General features: G+C 41.4%; 1 protein-coding gene across 2 annotated transcripts in view; it reads right to left on the bottom strand.

Moving 5' to 3' along the window:
- Positions 1 to 20,514, bottom strand: part of LOC308307097 (collagen alpha-1(XV) chain-like) — a 136,164-nt gene that overhangs the window by 15,427 nt on the left and 100,223 nt on the right. For both annotated transcript variants that reach the window (XM_080752230.1, XM_080752231.1), the window contains 15 exons: positions 18,756 to 18,821; positions 18,507 to 18,560; positions 17,746 to 17,835; positions 17,454 to 17,489; positions 17,197 to 17,250; positions 12,862 to 12,918; positions 9,928 to 9,987; positions 9,087 to 9,128; positions 7,519 to 7,546; positions 6,984 to 7,052; positions 5,244 to 5,278; positions 4,979 to 5,068; positions 2,145 to 2,289; positions 1,905 to 1,969; positions 1,253 to 1,381 (listed from right to left, as the gene is read on the bottom strand). In XM_080752230.1, coding sequence (XP_080608356.1) covers positions 1,253 to 1,381; positions 1,905 to 1,969; positions 2,145 to 2,289; positions 4,979 to 5,068; positions 5,244 to 5,278; positions 6,984 to 7,052; positions 7,519 to 7,546; positions 9,087 to 9,128; positions 9,928 to 9,987; positions 12,862 to 12,918; positions 17,197 to 17,250; positions 17,454 to 17,489; positions 17,746 to 17,835; positions 18,507 to 18,560; positions 18,756 to 18,821 — 1,020 coding nt within the window. The remainder of the gene's footprint in view (positions 1 to 1,252; positions 1,382 to 1,904; positions 1,970 to 2,144; positions 2,290 to 4,978; positions 5,069 to 5,243; positions 5,279 to 6,983; positions 7,053 to 7,518; positions 7,547 to 9,086; positions 9,129 to 9,927; positions 9,988 to 12,861; positions 12,919 to 17,196; positions 17,251 to 17,453; positions 17,490 to 17,745; positions 17,836 to 18,506; positions 18,561 to 18,755; positions 18,822 to 20,514) is intronic.

The following is a 20,514-nucleotide window of genomic DNA, read 5'->3' as shown; positions in this document are numbered from 1 at the left end:
CCAGAAACTGGTTGGTAATTTCCTTAGAATCCAAAAGATCTTCCTTTCTTCCAAAGGTGAGCTATTTCTTTTACTAAATGTAATGTCTAAAGTTTCCAAAAATCTTGAGCACAAAAATAATGACGCACGTTGTAAACGTAGACACATGCTGAATACTGAAATAAAGGCAAAAAAAGTAGTACAGTTTACATGTGTCTCATGGACACGTGGACGTGAACGTGGTAAAAGAAATATGTGCTCTCTCTCTCTTAGCTTCACTGTTCTGACCAAAAACTTAACAGAGAAAAGAACATACACCAAACACATCAATAAAGGAGCACCAATCACAGTCACTCACTTAAAGACAGGCCAATCCACACAGAACAATCATTACAGTACACTGCAGCACATGATCATCAAAAAATTACACACTGCTGCATAATATTGGATACAATTAACTTCAAAGAAAAGTCAGGTCAAAGTGACTAAGATCAAGGGCAAGTAAGGTCATCATGACATTATCCCATTAAGGCTCTTACAGGGAGCAATTAACCGATTTAGTGCCATTCCCGAGATATCTCGCGAAATGTACTCGAGTACCTCGGGTGCCATTCCCGAGATATCTCGCGAAAAGTAATATATTACTGTAACGGCGGTTATCCTACCATGTACAATGGCGGAACGTCCCGAGCCGATCTCCGTCGCTGATTTCTCATCATCACGGATCCACGAGCACAAAATAGTAATCCCATAACATTGAGGCAGACGGGGGATCTCATCTTTAATGTCCATTATCTCAAAACTACACTTTAGAAGCGAAGATGGAGGCAGATGCTCGCTTATAAAACACATGTTGAAAAGCATCGATCCGATCCGCCATGACACCACGTAAACAATGATCGATTCCGGCGCGGGACGCGATGACGTCAGACCGGAAGTGTTTACGCTGTGGACTTCTGGCCTTCAAAATAAGATAATGGCCGTTAATGGAGCCAGCGAGAGGCACTCTGGACATTATAATCCGTTAATTTGGTGGGCTCAGAATGGGTTAAGAGCTTTGGCTGAGCTCCCCCCTCCACTGTTTCTGTTGATTTTCAAAAGTTAGACCCACCCCCTCCTCCGTCTTGGCGTCTTGCATTGATTTCATTGGCTGGTACGCCAAGATACCATATCAAGTTAAGCGTCATATGACAACACCAGACCAAGAGAATCAGTCCGCTCAGAGAGTGGGCGGGTCTATGGGCTGGAGCCAGGCAAGCGCATTACTACATACCTGGATCTCTTTCCATCCCAGGGGAACCTTGATGTACAACGTAGCTGTCCCAGAGACAAAGGTCATAGTCCCGTCTGCGTCCCTGAGTGTGTGTTGCATCATGCTTTCCTTGGTCGAGAACGTCCGCAGCTAAAAGACAACAAGAGACAAAAGCACGTATAGAACACTAGTTATTACACTACATGAGCGAAAATTATTAAAAGAACACTTCATATCCTTCTATAGATTCACAAGCTCTCGTGCGTGGCTGTGAGTGTATCAGTCCATTACACATCACGAGAACCTCCCGACCAACTTCGAAATTCGGCATGTGTATCACCTGTGATCTCTGTGTGAAGTCGGTCAGATTGGTGGTTCCATCAAAAGTTATGGACTTGATGGTAAAGCAGCAGTTTGAAGATGTTATGGTAATGTTCGTCTTTACAATCTATATGTGAATCAGACTCAATTGTGAATGCAACTTTTTCCCATTCCGCTTGTACCTTCCGTTTGGATGCGAGGCGTTGTGTGCTTGTAGGACATACAAGGTTGACTCTTTTGTATGATGAAATAGGGCTTTAATTTACGAAAAAACTTTGAAACTTGGAGATACAAGGTTTCTTCCAGACAGTGACGATATCTATCTATGGAGATCAGAGTCAGGTTCACTTACACCAGCAGAGTTGCCAGGGGGTCCAGGGGGTCCCACAGGTCCAGGAGGTCCAGCAATGGTCACAGCTGTCAAGCAAAAACAACATATCTGTAGATTATTTATTTGACTTGACTGATTATTGCGCTGTGAGCTTATAGATCGGCAATCATGCAACACAGGTTGATCTACTGGGTTATTCTTTCTTATTCGCCTTTTAAATTGTGCCACATGATTATTCCACTTTAACTCGGGGCGGAATACCTGAGCCGTATCTGGAAGGAGGTCCGGGTGGGCCGGGTGGGCCGGGAAGGCCAGGAGAACCTGATCTGCCATAGCCTGGAATCCCTGTGGAGCCAGGTACCCCGGGATGGCCAGGGGGCCCCACCACAGAGTCTCCTTTAGGTCCCTGAAACACAGTTGCTTATATTGATTGTTTTCACCTGTGTGGATAGGAACCCTGGTCTATGTAATTGTTAGAGTTTGAAGTGCTACTTACGTATCTATTTTTTATTCTGCTTGTTGAAATATGCTTGTTGAAGTCACATCGCAGCGATAATCAAATTTGCTAGTGTGAATAATCCGTGTAATTATGTTACTCACACAGGCGTGAGAGTAGATATACAGGAATGCATATGGTGTGTGATATGACAATTTCTGAAACTCATTATATGAGGCAGGTATTATTCATTACTGTCACTGTCACTGTCACTGTCACTAATGTCACTCCACCTTCACTTCACCCTCCATGTCGCAAAGTTGACATTCATGATATGTTAGGGACTGGTCGCCGATTGCAAGATACTTAAAAGATGAATGGAAAAAAGTAATATGCATGGGAATGATGAATATATGAGTATATTCTGGGAGTAGACCTGACTACCACAATTTGTGTTATTGTAAATAGGGCTGGGACTTCGATTGATCGAGCTCAATTAATTGAATGCAGACTGCTTTCTTTTTTCTTTTCTTTTTTTTCTGAATCCCAGCCCTAACAGCAAAGGCTGAATCAATTGTTGGATGCTGGCTTGTCATTGTTACTGTAGGATTTTAGTTATTGTTGTCTTGATTATGTCCTTGTTATGTGTACACATAAATGTCCTTAAAACAAATAAAAAAATATTGAAAGAGAGAGACATTCATGATAGTACTGTTGCAAAAACATCACGTTACTCTCCTGTTATTTTTTCTTTTTTGTCTCGTAGGATTCATGCTTACAAGCACTCATGGACCATTCTGTTCAAACTGCTGGAACAAGCTCATGGTTTGTAAAGTGAAGGTGGCAACAACAGCATGGAAGGTGAGCTACTTGGTTACAGGTTAATAAGTCGGACCTGAATTGAAACGCAGTAATGACATGATAATGTAGTATTCCAGTGGTCTACCCATCATTGCTGCTCTGAAAATACATACTGTAGGTTACAGATGATAGCGATAACCGATTCATTTAGAACCTGTGGGTCCAAGTCCAATAAAATATACATTGCTTTGCTAAGCCGGGGAGCCACAGGCCCAAAAGCTCAAAGAATAGGGTTTTACCTGTGACGTCATGACATACTTTTTATTTTTGTTTTTTCTATTAATTTGGTCATTAAGGTACACAGAATGAGAGGCCTGCTCTGCCGGAAACTCTGCGAAAAAAAGTTATGGCCATTTGTATATTCACTCCATCGACTTCAATATACAGGAAAGAAACACACCAAAAAAAATATGCTTTAAGTAGCATGTGAGACGTCAAACTAGGGGTTCTTGATGATTCTGAATCCATTGCAAGCATTTGTTTTGCATGAAAAACATTCCTTGGGCTAGAAAACGGACCACAATAACGGTGAAAAGTGATGACTTATCACTTTTCACAGGTTTGAGAGGCTGAAATCTAGCCCAAGGAATGTTTTTCATGCAAAACAAATGCTTGCAATGGATTCAGAATCATGAAGAACCCTTAGTTTGACCCCTCACATGCTACTTTTTTTGGTGTGTTTTTTCCAGTATAGTGAAGTCAATGGGAAACATTTTTTCGCAGTGTTTCTGGCAGAGCAGGCCTCTCATTCTGTGTACCTTTATTGACCAAATTGGCTCCCCGGCTAAGCCCTACACACAACGGTAGCTATTGTTCATGAGTCACCGGGCAAGTTTTTCCAATGAAAGATTAGTTGACTCTTCCAATCAATATGTGCCGCTTAATCTGCGAAATACATATTGATTGGATAGCACATTATCTTAATGTCAAAACATATTTGGTAAAGGTCTTGTGGGAGTTAATAATAAATGTCTGTACTCGCATTGATTTCTCCTGTCAACTCAACTCTTAATATGTCGCAGCAGCTGTGCTGATCTTTCTTTAATCATGTCAATTGATATGTCTTGGTGTTTATTTCCACAAAATTGTGGCCTCCTGGTGGTGCTATAACAGGCCAATGTGAAAAGAGTGTCATGTCATCTGTGGCCTGTCATGATTTGAGGCATTTTGTTCCAAAAATGTGTTTTGCAAAAATTGAGCTGCTCGTGGCGCTATAACAGGCCAATGTAAAGGGTGGCATTTGTTCCTTGACCTACTGGGAATGTGTGTGCAAAATTGCACAGAGATCGCAAGCTGTGTTCATGATTTGAGGCATTTTGTTCAAAATGGACCAATCGTGCAAACTTTGGAAGCCAATGTTAGCCAATTAGGGTGGAATATGAAATAGCGGACAGATCCGTCTTGATCACATGACTATAGAGATACTGTGTAGGTCTACCGATTTGCGGATCACATACTACGCTAATACTAAGAAGAAGAATGTGGACCTAATATTTCTTTGTTAAAATAGCAAGTGAAATTGGACGACCCAAAGAAATGAGCAGATAAAATTGAAACTGGAACACTATCAAATTAAAGCTGATAAATGGGTACTGGTTGGATGAAATTACAGCCCAGAGCAGTTACGGGATAACTGACACCTTGAGACACGTGGCCCAGGAACTTTGGACTTTCCGTTTTCCCAGGCAGCATCTCTGGCCGCCCCCTTTAAATGTTCCCCAATAAATACATTCTTGCATCGGAGGCAGAGCTACGAATGCGTGTCTATACTCTTCTATTTTGATTAAATGTGACTCACCACTGGTCCTGGTCGCCCAGGGATACCTGGTTGCCCCAGTAACCCAGCTTCCCCCTTCTCTCCCTTGCCGCCCTGGTACCCTTTCTCCCCCTGTTGGCACACACGCACGCACGCACGCACACACGCACACACACACACACACACACACACACACACACACACACACACACACACCATTTTGTTTGTTTTACATCAAGCACATGAGTCAGATAGCAAAATAAACAAATAGAAATGTTATATTGAAATTATATTTTTTCAGACTTACCCAAATAAAACTGGCATCGAAGGGACCCACAGAATCTAACAGGAAACAAAAGCAAATTATTTATAATATAATAATTAAAATAATGACCAATGATGATCAAACTCCTCCCCCCCACTTACATCAGCGAGTACTGTACTTAAATACATTTCTCAAGTCACTGTACTTTACATTTTTACTCCACTATATTTCAAGTATGCGATAACGTCTTGCTGCGCTGTCATTATGGCTTATATGGACACGACAGGCTGATAATTCCCCGAGGCGCCAGCCTGAAGTGTCCATATAAGCCATAATGACCAAGCAGCAAGACGTTATAGCACTTATTACCCGGCTAATAAATAAAAATTATAATTTTACTCAAAACTAAAAACAAAACAAAGTATTTCCTTGTTTACAGACGGCTGAAAGTGCGTCCCCCCCAGCGTAACACGGTCGCCTTGAAAAACAAGGAAGTGCTGATCAAATAGAATCCATTTTCTGTTACTGCGTCGTCTATTTCTTTTTTTTATTTTAATGTTTTTTATCCCACGGTTTTGCAACCCATTTTTCTCACCCGGTGACTACCTAACCTGTAGTCCTGGTTTCCGCTCTCCCCCTGCCGCGCCAGGGGACATTGGGGAGCACCCGGCTGGCTAGGGGGAGGTAGTATGGAAACCAGGACTACTGCATGTTTTTGTGTGAGGGCCTATGCCCAAGGAGACACGGGGAGAACATGCAAACTCACCACAGAAAGGCCCTACCTAGCGTCGTCTATTTCTTGCCTCAAATGTTTTTAAAAACATTCTTGAGAGCAACGTTTATGCCTGACATGTTGGATACGGTACTTAATCCACGCAGTGCAGCCTGAATGCAGCAGGTGTCCTGAGCCGTTGATTAGGCAGTGGTGAATTATAGAGCGGAGAGGTCATTATACGCCTATAATTCACCGCTGATTTCAGCGCTCAACCAATCAGAATAAAGCATTCAACCAAGCCGGGTAATAACAATATATATTTCTACTTGTTACTTTTTACTTTTCTATTCCTCACAGTAGGAAACTAGGAAACCAATCACAGTAACTGCTCTCAACAAAGATGGATTAAAGCACTCAACTGAAATGACTCACAGTACAAGCAGTCGGTGGTAATGTTGACGCATGCCTACGCTATTTTCAGCTCGAGATGTGGAAAATTCTACATATTATCTGCAATCAACTTAAAGTAAAATACAGCCCTTGCTACCTCTGAAAGTCAATATAGCGCCTACTGAAGTTAAATAATGTGTCAATTCTCATCCGACTGCCGTATTGATCTTTCGATCTTCCTTATCAAAACGTCAGTCATATTTTCTTTGTTCAAGCACCTAAATGTAATTGTCTGAGCTGCTCCAGTGTCATTCTCCTTTACCATTAGTGGCCTGTTTCACATGATTTGAGATGGACAGTACAGCAGAAGTCATTCCTAATTCAATTGTTCACATTGAATGCAGAAGTTCTGCACTTCTTTTCAGCTTTCAATACACGCACGCACGCACGCACGCACGCACGCACGCACGCACGCACACACACACACACACACACACACACACACACACACACACACACACACACACACACACACACACACACACACAGCCATGCATCCAGCCACGCACACAGCCACCCATGCACGCACGCACACACGCACGCACACACACACACACACACACACACACACAACCTGAAATATCTCTACACTTAATATTATTAAAGTGTTGACTTACTTGGTGGAGCAGGTAATCCGGGCAGACCTCTCTCTCCCTTATCTCCCTTAGGACCTGTCTGACAGTTCCCTGTGTTGGAATTGAGCAAATATCCTTCACAATCCACTTCATAATACATACTATGGAAGACTATTGTATCTACTATTATTTATATTCTTTTATATTTACAATATTATATTTATAACCTATTGAATTGTGATTCCCATATAAGCAAGGTGAACCAGGACAGCCTTCTTTCACCGTAGAAACATTGCCATAGCTTGTAGATCGGCTATTTTCAGCATGCAACCAAGTATAAAATCAGCCATTACAACACAAGGCCTGCCAAAATGCATTTTAGTCAACAAAATCAACTGAGTAAAATCTTATAATATTTAGTCGACGAAAACTAGACTAACTCTAAAACCTTTCATTTGACTAAAATATGACTAAAGCTACATTTTATTTTATTAAAAAAAGGCTATGACTAAAACTAAATCAAAATTAGCTGACAAAATCAACACTAGGGCAAAGGCATGTTCATTTTCCAACCTACCAGTTTCAATGGTTCCATTGGGGGTCAGCTGTGCAAATGAAACAAACACACATTAAAGGATGTTCAATATTGAAACAAAAAACATGCAGTTACGTCAAAGCACATCTATCTCCATATGTTTCAGACGGGGAAATCCCTCTAAGTCAAACGCTGATAAGGCAAACGCTGATAAGGCAAACGCAAATGTACTGCCCGGGTCTCCTACCGTAGTGATCTTCTGCCGTCTCGTTAAGGAAACGGAGTAGCCTCCTTATTTTTAGCAATACAATGGTTATATGTCACAGTTATTGTCCACGACATTGCAAGCGGTGCGAAGGCCAGCGGACCTTGGTCCTGCTCTTCGCGCCCGAGCGCTGCAGGCGCGAGTGCCCGCGAAGAGCGGGCCAGGGCCGCCGCGCGAGTTACGTAGCCGTGGTGAATGCAATCGTTATATTTATGCCCAGGCCGTAAGGCCTGGGCAAGCGCACGATAAACGCATGCATGGAATGAAACGCGATGCAGGTGAGCTCACATTTCACCATAACAAAAGGAGTTTAAAAAAAAAAAGGAGTTTGGCTTATCAGCGTTTGCCTTATCGGCGTTTGGCTTATCAGGACGTGCCCTTTCAGACAAACGATTGCACTGAAAATGACTTGATCAACCTACAGTGTAGGCTATGAATAATAACATTTGTCCTCAAAACCAAGACTGTCACCATACATGTCTAGACATGTTAACATGAATTTGACACAGAGAAGAGAGAGGAGATGGGGATAGAGAGAGAGTCAGACAGACAGAGGGAGATAGGTAAAGGTACGTATATGTTATTATCTATAAACAAACCGTGTACATAAACATAGACCATGTTGCTGTTAAATGCTTCATTTTTACACGCTGCGGTTGTCGTATGTTTGTCTGTATTTTTGCCATAAATCATTACAATGTTACTAAACGTCTGAGTGAGTGTTAGATTTTTTTTAATTATTAATAAGACATGGCCATTTGAACTTAATTTGTAAATCAATGTTTTCTACACAGACTGAAATGTCACAAAACAAATGACAGCACAATAATGTGTGTGTCTGTGTGTTGAGTTAAATGGCCAGTGGTCTAACATGTTTAACTTATTATGATTCACTGTGTACTTGACTTTACCGCCGACCAGTTTCCAAAACATACAGTGGTTTGTTTGGTCATCGAGGAAGCCAAGTTTTTCCATTCATTTAAGTGTGGTATGAAAATCAGCTTTCAGGGACTTGATTTGAGATAAAATTTGAATAACTGACATAAACACAGTCTGAGAACAGATTGACAACAGAAAATAATCACAGAGGCTCAATATCACCCATACCATCCAGTATTAAGAATGGATCCGTCTTCATAAAGACTCTCATACCTTCTATAGTAAAGAAGGTGTGAGTATGCCTGTAGATTCTATAACAAACGGCACCAAAGATGTATTGTGAATGTGAATGGGAGTTGTGTGTATCTTCTGTAATAGTGAAGTGAGCAAAGACTGTATAAAAGACTGAAAGAAGATGAATCCATTATTCTACACAAGTGCATCTCTCACTGCCTTGATCACTTACGGTCTTCTTGCAGTGGGGTCTGGGAGGGAGGGGGAACACAGTCTGCACAGGACACACAACAGAGAAGGAGACAGCGAGAATGAGATCACTTTGATATAGACAAGTGGTTCTCAAACTTTTTAATTTTGACTTTTATATTTTAAAATAAAGCAAGGGTCTTCAACAGGGGGTCCTCAGAGTTACTACAGGGGGTCCTCCACATCTTTGTGTGATACAAACCTTTTGCTATTGTTTTTATATTAATCACTTGAACCGACAAATACTTTAGTCTGCTCTTCTTTTTCAAAGAAAACTTTGAAGACCCCTGGCTTAAAGGATGAATGCAAAGAGGGACGTATGAAAGCTCACAAATGAGAATAATATGTGTGTACAGTAATAGACGTGCATGTGTTATTCTCTGTGGTGGAAAAAGTACTCCCATATTTTACTTAAAGGTGATACACCATGCAATTAAAAAGTATTTATGTCATATTGTTTATGTCCCAAAAACGTTTTTCAAAAGGTTTGAGGCAAAAAAAAAAAAAAGTTTTTGAAACAAAAAAAAAAAAGTTCCTTCAAAAACGGCCTTCGATGACGTCAGCGACGGCAGCAAATCTGGACAGCCTGTTTTGAGAACCCGTGGGATGCTTTTAACCTCCGCCTTCCCAAAATCAGAGAAAGACACAACGGTCAGAAATGGGACTTTGTGAGGACAGAAGGTGCTAGTGGGACCCCAAAAAAAGGTTTTAAAATAGGAAAAGTGAAATTTCATGGTGTATCACCTTTAAGTATCCATACTACATTATAGAAATACTCTGCTACAAGTAAAAGTACTTAGTTATTTCACACCACTGATACTTACTCCTTTGGGACAGTTCAACGGTCCTGGGCGACCTGGGGGACCAGGTGGGCCAGGGCGACCCTGAAAAGAGAGAGACAGAATTAAAGATAGAAAAATGTATATCTTTGTGTGATAGGATCATGTTTTTTACATTAACCATTTGAACCCTAGCATCCCTATTCTGAGTGGAACATTAGCCAAAAATAGCAGATCAGATCTGCTATTTTTGGCAAAGAGGTTTGTAGAGGGAAAAGAAGAGCAGACTAAAGTATTTGTCGGTTCAAGTGATTAAATGTCTGAAAACACACATTACTCCAACATGATGACAGTCTGCTGTCAAACAAGCCTAAGCTGTCTAAGAAATCTATGAACATTTTTAATCTGCAACAAAATTGTATACAATAATAGTGGGGGTCCCTGCTTCATCTCTCTCTCAGCTAAGGGGTCCTTGGCCTGAAAACGTTGAAGACCCCTGAGTTAGAGAAATAAGTGTGTCAAAAAGGACAATGGGGGCTGGCTGGCTGCAGTTGACACTGTGTGTCCAGCACGCGTGTTTCCTAAACCCACCAGGCTTGAGTTAAGACCCGCCTCGCAGAAACGCAAGAACTTCTAGGAGTGGCTGAAATCCTTGCCGGACACATGGAGGGTGGATAAAGTCAGTAAAGGCATGAAGACAATCTTAAAACTTGTACTGAGAAAAGCCTGCATTTGCACAATGCACAGCTATTAATTTGTCACTACAGTGCTCAAAATAAACTGTGCTAAACAAAAAACCTGAAACTTACTTTGTACTGTGCTTAAAAAAATCAAACCTCGGTTCGAAGTGGAGCGGTGAATTTGAGCAGCTGTACCCTATGTGAGTGAGTGAGTGAGTGTAAACTGTGCCTGTGAGTGAGTGGTGAGTGTGCCTGGCCTGCACAAAACAGCGCCCCTCCTTTAACTAGTGTGTTGTGTGTGGCCACTCAAGGTATTGCCCAGGCTACGGACAGGGCCAGCCAGCCAGCCAGCCAGCCAGCCACATACCCACGGATATACCTGTTCATTGGGAGCGCTTTCACCGCTCCAAAAGGGAAGGTTTGTAACTTTGTAAAAGAGAAAAACGTACTGAGAAAGCTATTAATTTGTCACTACTGTGCTCAAAATAAAAACTAACTGATTATCAGTTACATTGATTGTTATAGTTTGGATATGGCTTTGGGCTTATTATGCTGCGTGTATTATTGTAATGCATGGGTCAGCAACCTTTTTGAAATGAAGTGCCACATTTTTATTTTCTAGAGTGTCGGTGTGCCATGTCAACATACGGTACATTTTAATGACAAATATTTTGTCATATTTTGATTGGCAGGACATTGTTATAAGGATCATTAGTCCCAGAGCAATAATCCATCTCCCCGACTCCCTCCCCAGTCAGAGTTCAGAGTTTTAATGAATGTAAAACTATCTGCAAGATGTAATTTGCTATAAATTAGCTAACTTCATTTAATTGACCACATTAACATTTTTTAATGACAAATATTTTGACATATTTTGATTGGCAGGACATTGTTATAAGGATCATTAGACCCAGAGCAATAAACCACCTATCTCCCTGACTCCCTCTCCAGTCAGAGTTCAGAGTTTTAATGAATGTAGAATTTTGTGCAAGATGTAATTAGCTATTCATTAGCTAACTTCATTTAATTGACCACATTCAAAAAAAGTTTTGTTTTTGAAATAAAAATCCTCTCTCTCAAACTTCTGCCAGTGTGCCGCCGATCACCCTCCCCTGTGCCAATGTTGGCACCCGTGCCTAAGGTTGCCTACCCCTGTTGTAATGGATCGGTAGGTAGTAGGTACAGTATTGCTTTGCACTAAGAGCACTAACGTTCATATATGCACTTTTATACTTAAGATCATTGAGAGGGGCGTTTCCGCGAGGTGGGTCTTAACTCAAGCCTGGTGGGTTTATGAAACACACGTCCAGCACATATTCCCTCTGGTCTGATTGGCAGTTGCTCTGCCCTCAGCTTCCTGTCTTTATTCTATCTAAAGAAACAAAGGACTGCTTCTATTTGGAACCAGGTAGATGTTTTACCACCGCAAATAATAGGCTCCTCTTACATGAATAGTTTGATGTGAAACATTCACAGATGCATTTTGGAAAGGTTTTATTGCAGTCGTACCCAACCTTTTCTAGATCAGGGCCCACTTGAAAATCTCAAAACCCATTTGGCCACTTAAAGGAGTAGTTCACCCCCAAAAAGACGTATTTTTACCAGGAAGACTCCCTAATCGGGTCGCTTATCTCATGGTGGCGCTAGAAGAGGCCCATGTGCAGGTAGATGTGAAGATTTTAATGGAATGTATGCCTATGTGTTGAGGGAATGTGCTTGGCTAATTGCAAAGACAAGGCATGTGGTGTTCATGATTTGCGGTATTTTTTTGAAAAGGGAGCAATCCAGCAAACTTTAGAAGGCAATCGTAGCCTATCAGGAGGGAATATGGGAAATGGGAAAAATGCGTGTTGATGACATGAGTTGCGAGATACTGTGTCCCGCTGTGCGTGATTTTTAGACAACATCTGTAGGAGCAGTGCCCATTAATGTTGTCTGCAAAAAGCAACCTCATGGTGGCGCTAGAAGAGGGGCATGTGAGACATCAGGGGCGGAGGTTGTGGTTTGCCAGGCAAGGAGTGTGTGTGTAAAGTTTGGCATCTCCCGATTAGGTAGTCTTACTAGTAGAAAATAAGTCATTTTTGGTGTGAACTATCCCTTTGTGGTCAGATCAATTGATTGTGTACCGGCTTGGATCAATAGAACTAACAGCGAACTATCAGTTCCTATATATCAGTATCACAATGACAACTCCCCTTTCAAACTTTTAAAGAAAATAAACATTAACATAAAATCTTAAGTGTTTTGCCAATTATTTCGGGCCCACTAGCAATATTACTGGTTTAGGCTGATGACTCACCGGCAGGCCCGCGCCTTCTCCCTTTTCACCTTTAGGTCCCAGTTGACCTGGCCGACCCTGTTCAAAGACAAGAAACGTCAGACAAAAAGCATTGCTGTGTACAAACACTAGTACTACGTACTCAGGGGCGTCACAAGGGGTAGGAAAGTGGGACTGAGTTACTGGGGCCCAAGGTGGAGGGGCCCTAATAACTTTATCTATTGAAAAATAGCAGATATACAAGCTCACAGCGCGGCACTGAGTGCCGCGCTGCGAGCTTGTAGATCTGCTATTTTTAAAAAGTTGTGAAAATGTGTGAAAATCTTTCAATGTATGTATTTTTTTAAGCAAACATTTCTAACTCAAATTTTGCTTCTGGGGGTCCCTGGAACTAAATATTTTGAGATTGGGGTCCGTGGCCAAATACATATCATCTTGGGGGTCCTTGACATAGGTTTCTTGCACACATTTTCACGATTTTTCAAAAATAGCAGATATACAAGCTCGCAGCGCGGCACTCGGTGCCGCGCTGTGAGCTTGTATATCTGCTATTTTTCAATAGTTAACATTCATGGGGGGCCCGCAGTGAATCCTTGTACCCAGGGCCCAGAATTTGGTGTGACGCCCCTGTACGTACTACTTGTTTCTTCCCAAGTGCAGAAACTGACTAAAGATTAATGTATTGTCTTGCTTTATTGCTATTGTACTAAACATGTGGCCTTGTTGCCCTGTGCTAATGCATATCCACTGTGTTCTACTACAGTACATGTCAGTCATGTGTATGGTGGTTAGTGTTGAAGTACTCGAGTCATTGACTTGTCTCGAGTCAGGACTCGAGTCCAAATTTTCATTGACTCGGTCTCGTCTCGGTCTCGCCCTTAATTTGACTTGAGGCATGTTTTCACTACAGTTCCGGAATTTTTCCTGCAAAATAATTAGCATAATAATTTTCAACTTGCCGGGAGTTTTGTTTTTTGGGTGTTTTCACATGAGCAAAAATGCAGGCATAGCCATAAAATACATCGTTTTCACCAAACCATTGTCACGGTATGAAAGTCCGTGTTGCCAGACTTTGCGAGAGAAATAAGCAACCAGGTGTACGAAAATAAGCCCAAAAAGTGATATTATCTAGGCCACAAGAGCACTTTAAAACTAAACGCATCGCCGCATCAGCTACTTGAAAAGTGATCTAGAAGCTTACAACAAATAAAACGCAACCAGAAACTATCAAATTATATATAAGCAACTTTACGGAAATCAAGCCCATAGTCGCTTATAAGTAGCAGGCATGGCAACACGCCACACAGTCTGACTGCTTGTTGAGCAGCCGTAACGGTTGCATCGAGTCTTCGCTTCTGTCTTTCTTTTTCTCTCACCCGGCCTGAACGGTTCCTGAACCCTTCAAATGGATTTAACAAGTTACAAGACATAGGTCTATTCTTCATGCAACAACACATACGGTTCAGAAAGGATCGCTGCATGATGCAACGTGTTGCACTTGTGGGCTTGTAGATTATTAGCTGTGTTGTTTTTCTTTTCTTCACGCGGCACCATAAACGATGGATGACCAGAGAAGGAAAGAGACTTCTGCTGTGTTTGTCAATGCGATTCTAGCCTAAATAATTAATCCCCTATACAAGGTGAAGCTGTAGACCTACTTTATTTCTATATATTCCTTTACATTCAGGTCGTTTTCCATCCCAGTTACAATGTTTTAAACTGTTAACTGGCTCCGTTTATGCACCTGGTTGTCAAAAAAACGGCAAATTCGCAGCATGCGTTTTCACTGGAGGGAAATTTGTATTGTCACGGTACTTTTAGCAAAAATTACTAGGTATTTTCCCGTCACGTTTGGGACACCAAAACTTCCGGCACACAAAATAGGTGGCCGTTTTCACATGGCGTGAATTTCAAAATTGCCGTAATTTTTGAAAAAACTTCCAGAAGTTTTGCTCTATGAAAACGGGGCTTTGGACTCGACTCGGTCTCAGACCATTTGACTCGGGACTCGCCCCCCACCGAGTCCACCCGAGTCGAGTCACTACATAGTTGGGTCGTTTATGGCACTTCCGTGGAGAGCAAAGGTCCGTTTCTCAATGGATTTGTCATCTAGGAGGGTATTTTTAAAAAGGGTGGGGAAATGTTTTTAGAGACCAAAATCCAAAATGGCTACAATCAGCTATGACGAAAATGAACTTTTCAATGGTTTGACCTACAGTTACGAATAAAACTAGTTTTCTGTGACTTTTTGGGTTGAGGAATCCATAATTGATGTTAATTTAATAATTTAACCTGTTTTTAATCTTCTGATCCAAGATGGCTGCATGCCGACTATCAGCTCTGAAAGGTCAACTTTTTAACATTGTCATCGAACCTTCATATTGGGCTCTAATGAACGCTCTGCTGAAGCTAAACCTAGTACAACTAAAATAATTATACATCTCAGGTCATCTCAAAGGTCAAACAGGTCACCTTTTGTCTTTGCGACCGTCAGGGAGCAGTTTACTATGAAAACCTCCACCGGCCGTCCGTCGGTCGGTCGGTCACACGTCACACGTCACACCTTTGCCCTGCTCATATCTCCGCATCAGTATATAGGGCTTGTTTGTTTATTGTATGACATCACGCCACATCATCAGCTGTGGACTCTGTGATGTCATCGTATCGCATCAGTATATAGGGCTTGTTTGTTTATTGTATGACATCACGCCACATCATCAGCTGTGGACTCTGTGATGTCATCGTATCTCCATATATGGCCATCTCCGTATATGGAGATATAAGTCGTCCATGCCCAAGTATGGGCTGGTGAGGTCAGACTTTGTGTGATGCGTAGGTTATCTCCATATATGGAGATTCAACATTCCAGGCAATGCTCTCTTCCCTGGTGAGAATTGCCCCTTTATATAGGGCTTGTTTGTGTATTGTATGACATCACGCCACATCATCAGCTGTGGACTCTGTGATGTCATCGTATCTCCATATATGGCCATCTCCGTATATGGAGATATAAGTCGTCCATGCCCAAGTATGGGCTGGTGAGGTCAGACTTTGTGTGATGCGTAGGTTATCTCCATATATGGAGATTCAACATTCCAGGTGTAACTATGGCTACCCGTATGACGTGAGAGGTGGAGGTTGTGATATTTGTGGAGATAAGCGACCGTTGGTCGCTTATCTCCCGATTAGGGACTCTTACTGGTATACAGTACAGTAGTAGTAGTAGTAGAGCACGTTTTCAGAGCCAAACTTTTGGAGTTTTCTTTTTCAAAAGTTACTGCAATTTTGAAATTCACGCCATGTGAAAATGGCCACTTATTTTGTGTGCCGGACGTTTTGGTGTCCGAAATGTCACGGCAAAATACATAATAATTTTTGCTGAAAGTACAGGGAGAATACAAATTTCCCTGCAGTGAAAAAGCATACCATAATTATAGATGTTGTTTTTTTGTCAAGCAGGTGTGTGAAAGGAGCCAATAATAACAGTTTGGGGGTGTTTTCACATGCCCTCATTGGCAGCAAAAATGCTGGTATAGCCGTAAAAGACACCGTTTTCATTAACCCTTGAGTTCTGTTCAGATTCACTTCACCTTTGGTTCTGTTCGTGGGTCATTTTGACCCGGGGGATATTTGGTTTGAAAAACAATACTAATATAAATTTTAACTTAACAAATCATCATCATACATTGACTAGCTGAACACACATGTGAACACACATGAACGTTGCTTTGGTGTCTGTGTTTCTCTTTCTCTCTCTCACCCTGAACCATACAAATGGATTTAACACTAGGGTATTGCCATGGCAACACTGTAGGCCCAAATGATGCCTGTTCCATGCAACATTTTTTAGACTTGAGTGACGTTTAACACAGCAGGTAAAATAGCTCACAAGAGGCCAATAGCACTTAGCGAGTGCATTCTAAAAGAACATGGCAGTTCAAAAGCCTAGAGGAAAACATAATTGGTTTCATAACAACCGGACATATTTAACTGAGTGCACCACAAGCTGAGAAAATGATGTCGTTTAAACAGCCAACCGCCAGGTTGACAGCCGTGCCATTATTAGAAGTTTGAATAGGAAAAAGTTTCATGCCAGTCCAGTTAATTTTTCTCACCCAACATTGGGTGACATGGCAGTCCATAGGTGAGAGCTTTGCGCAAAAACAATGCAACAGACTATGTCTAATATCTATCCATGAACAGCACGTGTCCAGTTGAAATGCCATTGAGCTTGACACTAAAGGCCAATGCAATGTGCTTGCCTAAAATGTAAATTGATCTGTAATCATCTTGGAACAGTTTGCATCCTAATCAACAGGGCTAAAATGTGTTGTTTATTGTGTGACTAATGCTTACCGGACGTCCAGGAAAGCCAAATTCCCCCTTCGGTCCAGGTGGTCCGATAGGGCCCTGTTAGAAACAGACAGTGATTACTTTGCTGTGATGATGAGTGATGACCAAATTTACCAGCACGTTTTCATCCCAAGATATAACTAAACTATAACTATAAATGAACTGCTTAGTCATTGTAGTTTCAAAGCAGTGTGTATTGAAGATGGTAAAAACGGATTACAAACATGCAAAGTGAAGATTCTGTTATCTTAAAGACTTACCAGAGGACCTGGAGGTCCAAGTACACCAACGTCTCCCTGCAGACAGAACACAATGAACAAGTTATTTATTCAATTCTCTCTACCAAATCAACTTCATGATTAAGCTTTACTAGTTCTTGGCTCGTGGTTGATGTTAACCTTCGCAAATTACACAATCACGGCTTCCACTCAAAATATGGCGGACGCATTGTTCCAATGAACAGCAGCGTCCAATGAGGTATCTACGTTTATATATCTTCAGTATAAGCACTGAGAGGGGAAACTGAAACAAGGAAGTAGAGAGGATTGTAACCTTGCTTCCTTTAGATCCAATTGGTCCTTCAAGGCCTGACATCACCGACCCATCTGCTGCCATGACCAGGCCTGGCTCCCCTCTTTCACCCTGTGTGCGTACACAATTCAATTCAATTCAATTCAATTCAATTCAATTCAATTCAATTCAATTCAAAGGGCTTTATTGGCATGAGAAAAACATACGTTAACCTTGCCAGGGGGGCTCTCTCCATTCTGACATGTCGCCACTCCGACAGTGACTTCTTATTGTCGGAGTGGCAACACTTCCATAGAGGTCAAGGTTTGGGTTAGGGTAAGAGATATAGGGTTAGTGTCTGTCGGAAAGGAGACATGTCGGAATTGAGAGATGCACCCACATTGCCAAAGCAAAAGTGGAACAATACAATCAAAACACAATAATGTATGTACAATTGAAGGGAATAGAAATGATGTGTTCTCAGGCAAATCTAACTCACAAAACCACAAGAATTGTGCATTTGCTGTCAGGAATAGTTGGCCTTTATATCCACATAGGAAAGGTTGCGCACAAATAGCATTTATCTTCTTTCTTTTTTTCAGTGTTTAAAGATAATTGCTCTGTTTGTATGTACAGTGCTTCAACAAATTACTATTTTTTCAAAAGTGTTTAAATACGCAGGCATGCACTGCACACGCACACACACAATAAAAGTGTAACAAAGTGTCAAACAGACGGACGGACGGACGGACGGACGGACGGACGGACGGACGGACGAGCCAAAGTTAAGAAAACACTCTGACCTTTAACCCCGGAGGTCCCTGGATGCCTGGCAACCCAACGTCCCCCTTTGGCCCCTGCAAAATATAAGTTTCGACACAATGTCACTGATATCCTTGTGTAAACTTTACTACTGTATAAACTTAGAGTATCTCTACTTGGAACACATTGGCAATGTTGTACATATAGTTTTGAGAACATGTTTAACTGTGGCGAATTGATAATGAATATATAATCATGATAAGGAAATTAAGTCTTTGGCAGATACTCACTGCTGGTCCCTGAGGTTCAAAAATCCCTGAGAAATTGAATGCACCATCTGTGTCGTTAAGCAGGAGCTGAACAGGCAGAGGAAGGAAAGTGTCATCATTATTAACATACAGTTAATATAATGTATACAGTATATAGGCTAGTGTCAAAACCCACTGAATTCAATAAAATCATGTGTCAGTTTCAATGTTCTGGTCATGTGTATTGAAGATGTTCTCCCCCTCCCTTTTCATTTTCCTTGACTTCTGCACTATTGGTAGCTTTATCTCAACATCTTTATTTAATTTCTGTTCATTAGTGGCCAAGCCACGTAGTGGCAAAGGCCATTCATTGATATTGGACTTTCATTATTCCGCCACTTTTTCTCTAGTGGCTTGACCGTGCAGTCGCTTTTTACTCGGCAGAATGGTAGAGGACTATGCCAAACGGCTAAAACACGAAGCTCGCAACAATTGGCCAAAGGGTGGCGCTGTAGGAAGCCTTTGAAAATGCAAACTTTGAACAGGTATAGCTCATGCTCTGTTTGAGATACAGCCAACCTGTGAAAATTGGTACACATCTTTGGAGGCCACTCTTCAATTTAAGAAACCGGGCCAAAATATGGCTGATTTTGCTTTTCAGCATATTTTTGCCTATACTTTTGTGATGTCAATCACCAAATCACCAAATGGACCTCCCATAGAATGTTTCTGACCATTTGCAAACAGGAGTAAAGTTGTATAACTTCTAAATAAAGTTGTTTTAATGTTTTACATTTAAAAAACAGGCATTATAGGAGAACTCAGGGATTAAAGCAAAAATATATATGGGTAATAAAAAATAACAATAAAAATAATAATATTAATAATAATAAATACAACTCAAGACTTCTGAACATTATGTTTTTACCTGTGGGTGGAGGTGATATTTGTGACTCATGAGAGCAGTGCCAGGGTGTTTCCAACTATCTAATCTATCTAATCCTCTATACAGTTGCATGCTGTGGCTGGGCTCAGTGCTTGACACACAACACCAAAGAATCAGAGAGAGAGAGAGAGAGAGAGAGAGAGAGAGAGAGAGAGAGAGAGAGAGTGCTAAGCTGCTAAGACGAGAACCGGAAGTGGAGCTGCAGCCCAGAGCCAAACGCAGAATAGTTGCATGCATAGAGCCAATTATTAATATTCCCTCTGTGTTTCACATCAGGTTTTCTCAAGTTTGATTGGCTCCCACGAAATTTCCTCCAGCAGAAACATCAGCGCTAGACAACGTGGGTAGCTGCCTTCCCAATTTAGCCCTTACCCGCTGAAAGACGGACCGAAAAGGTTGGGTCGGAAATTAGTCATTCTCTACTTTAATTGGCTCCCACTAAGTTTACCAGAGGAGATCAGTTGGAGAGGTTGAATTTAAGTGAGAGGTGTTAGAAGACAACTTTATGGACACATTGGTGAAGAAAGGCATTATTTTGCAGATGGCTAAAAAAACGTTGGCATCATTATATTGTAAAGGCATTCATTTGTAGGTACATGATCACTTTGAGGACAGTTTCATTGTGATCTCTCAAAACGTGTGTTTAATATAACAGTGCAGTCTCACCTCATGCTGACTTTATTTAAATTACATTTAAAATATTTGAAGATAAAATGAAATACTTTTTTGAGAGTAGTTATTTTCAATGTATGACAAACTTTGTTGTGAAAATAGCTGATCTACAATCTCACAACTTTTCAGATAGCAACACGTTGTGAACTTGTAGGTCGTCTTTTTCTGCTAGTTTGGGCCCTC

This window comes from Nannobrachium achirus (genome assembly GCF_963921795.1).
Source record: "Nannobrachium achirus genome assembly, chromosome: 21".
In the NCBI taxonomy this organism is placed as follows: domain Eukaryota; kingdom Metazoa; phylum Chordata; class Actinopteri; order Myctophiformes; family Myctophidae; genus Nannobrachium; species Nannobrachium achirus.
This window is presented reverse-complemented; position numbering and strand designations above follow the sequence as displayed.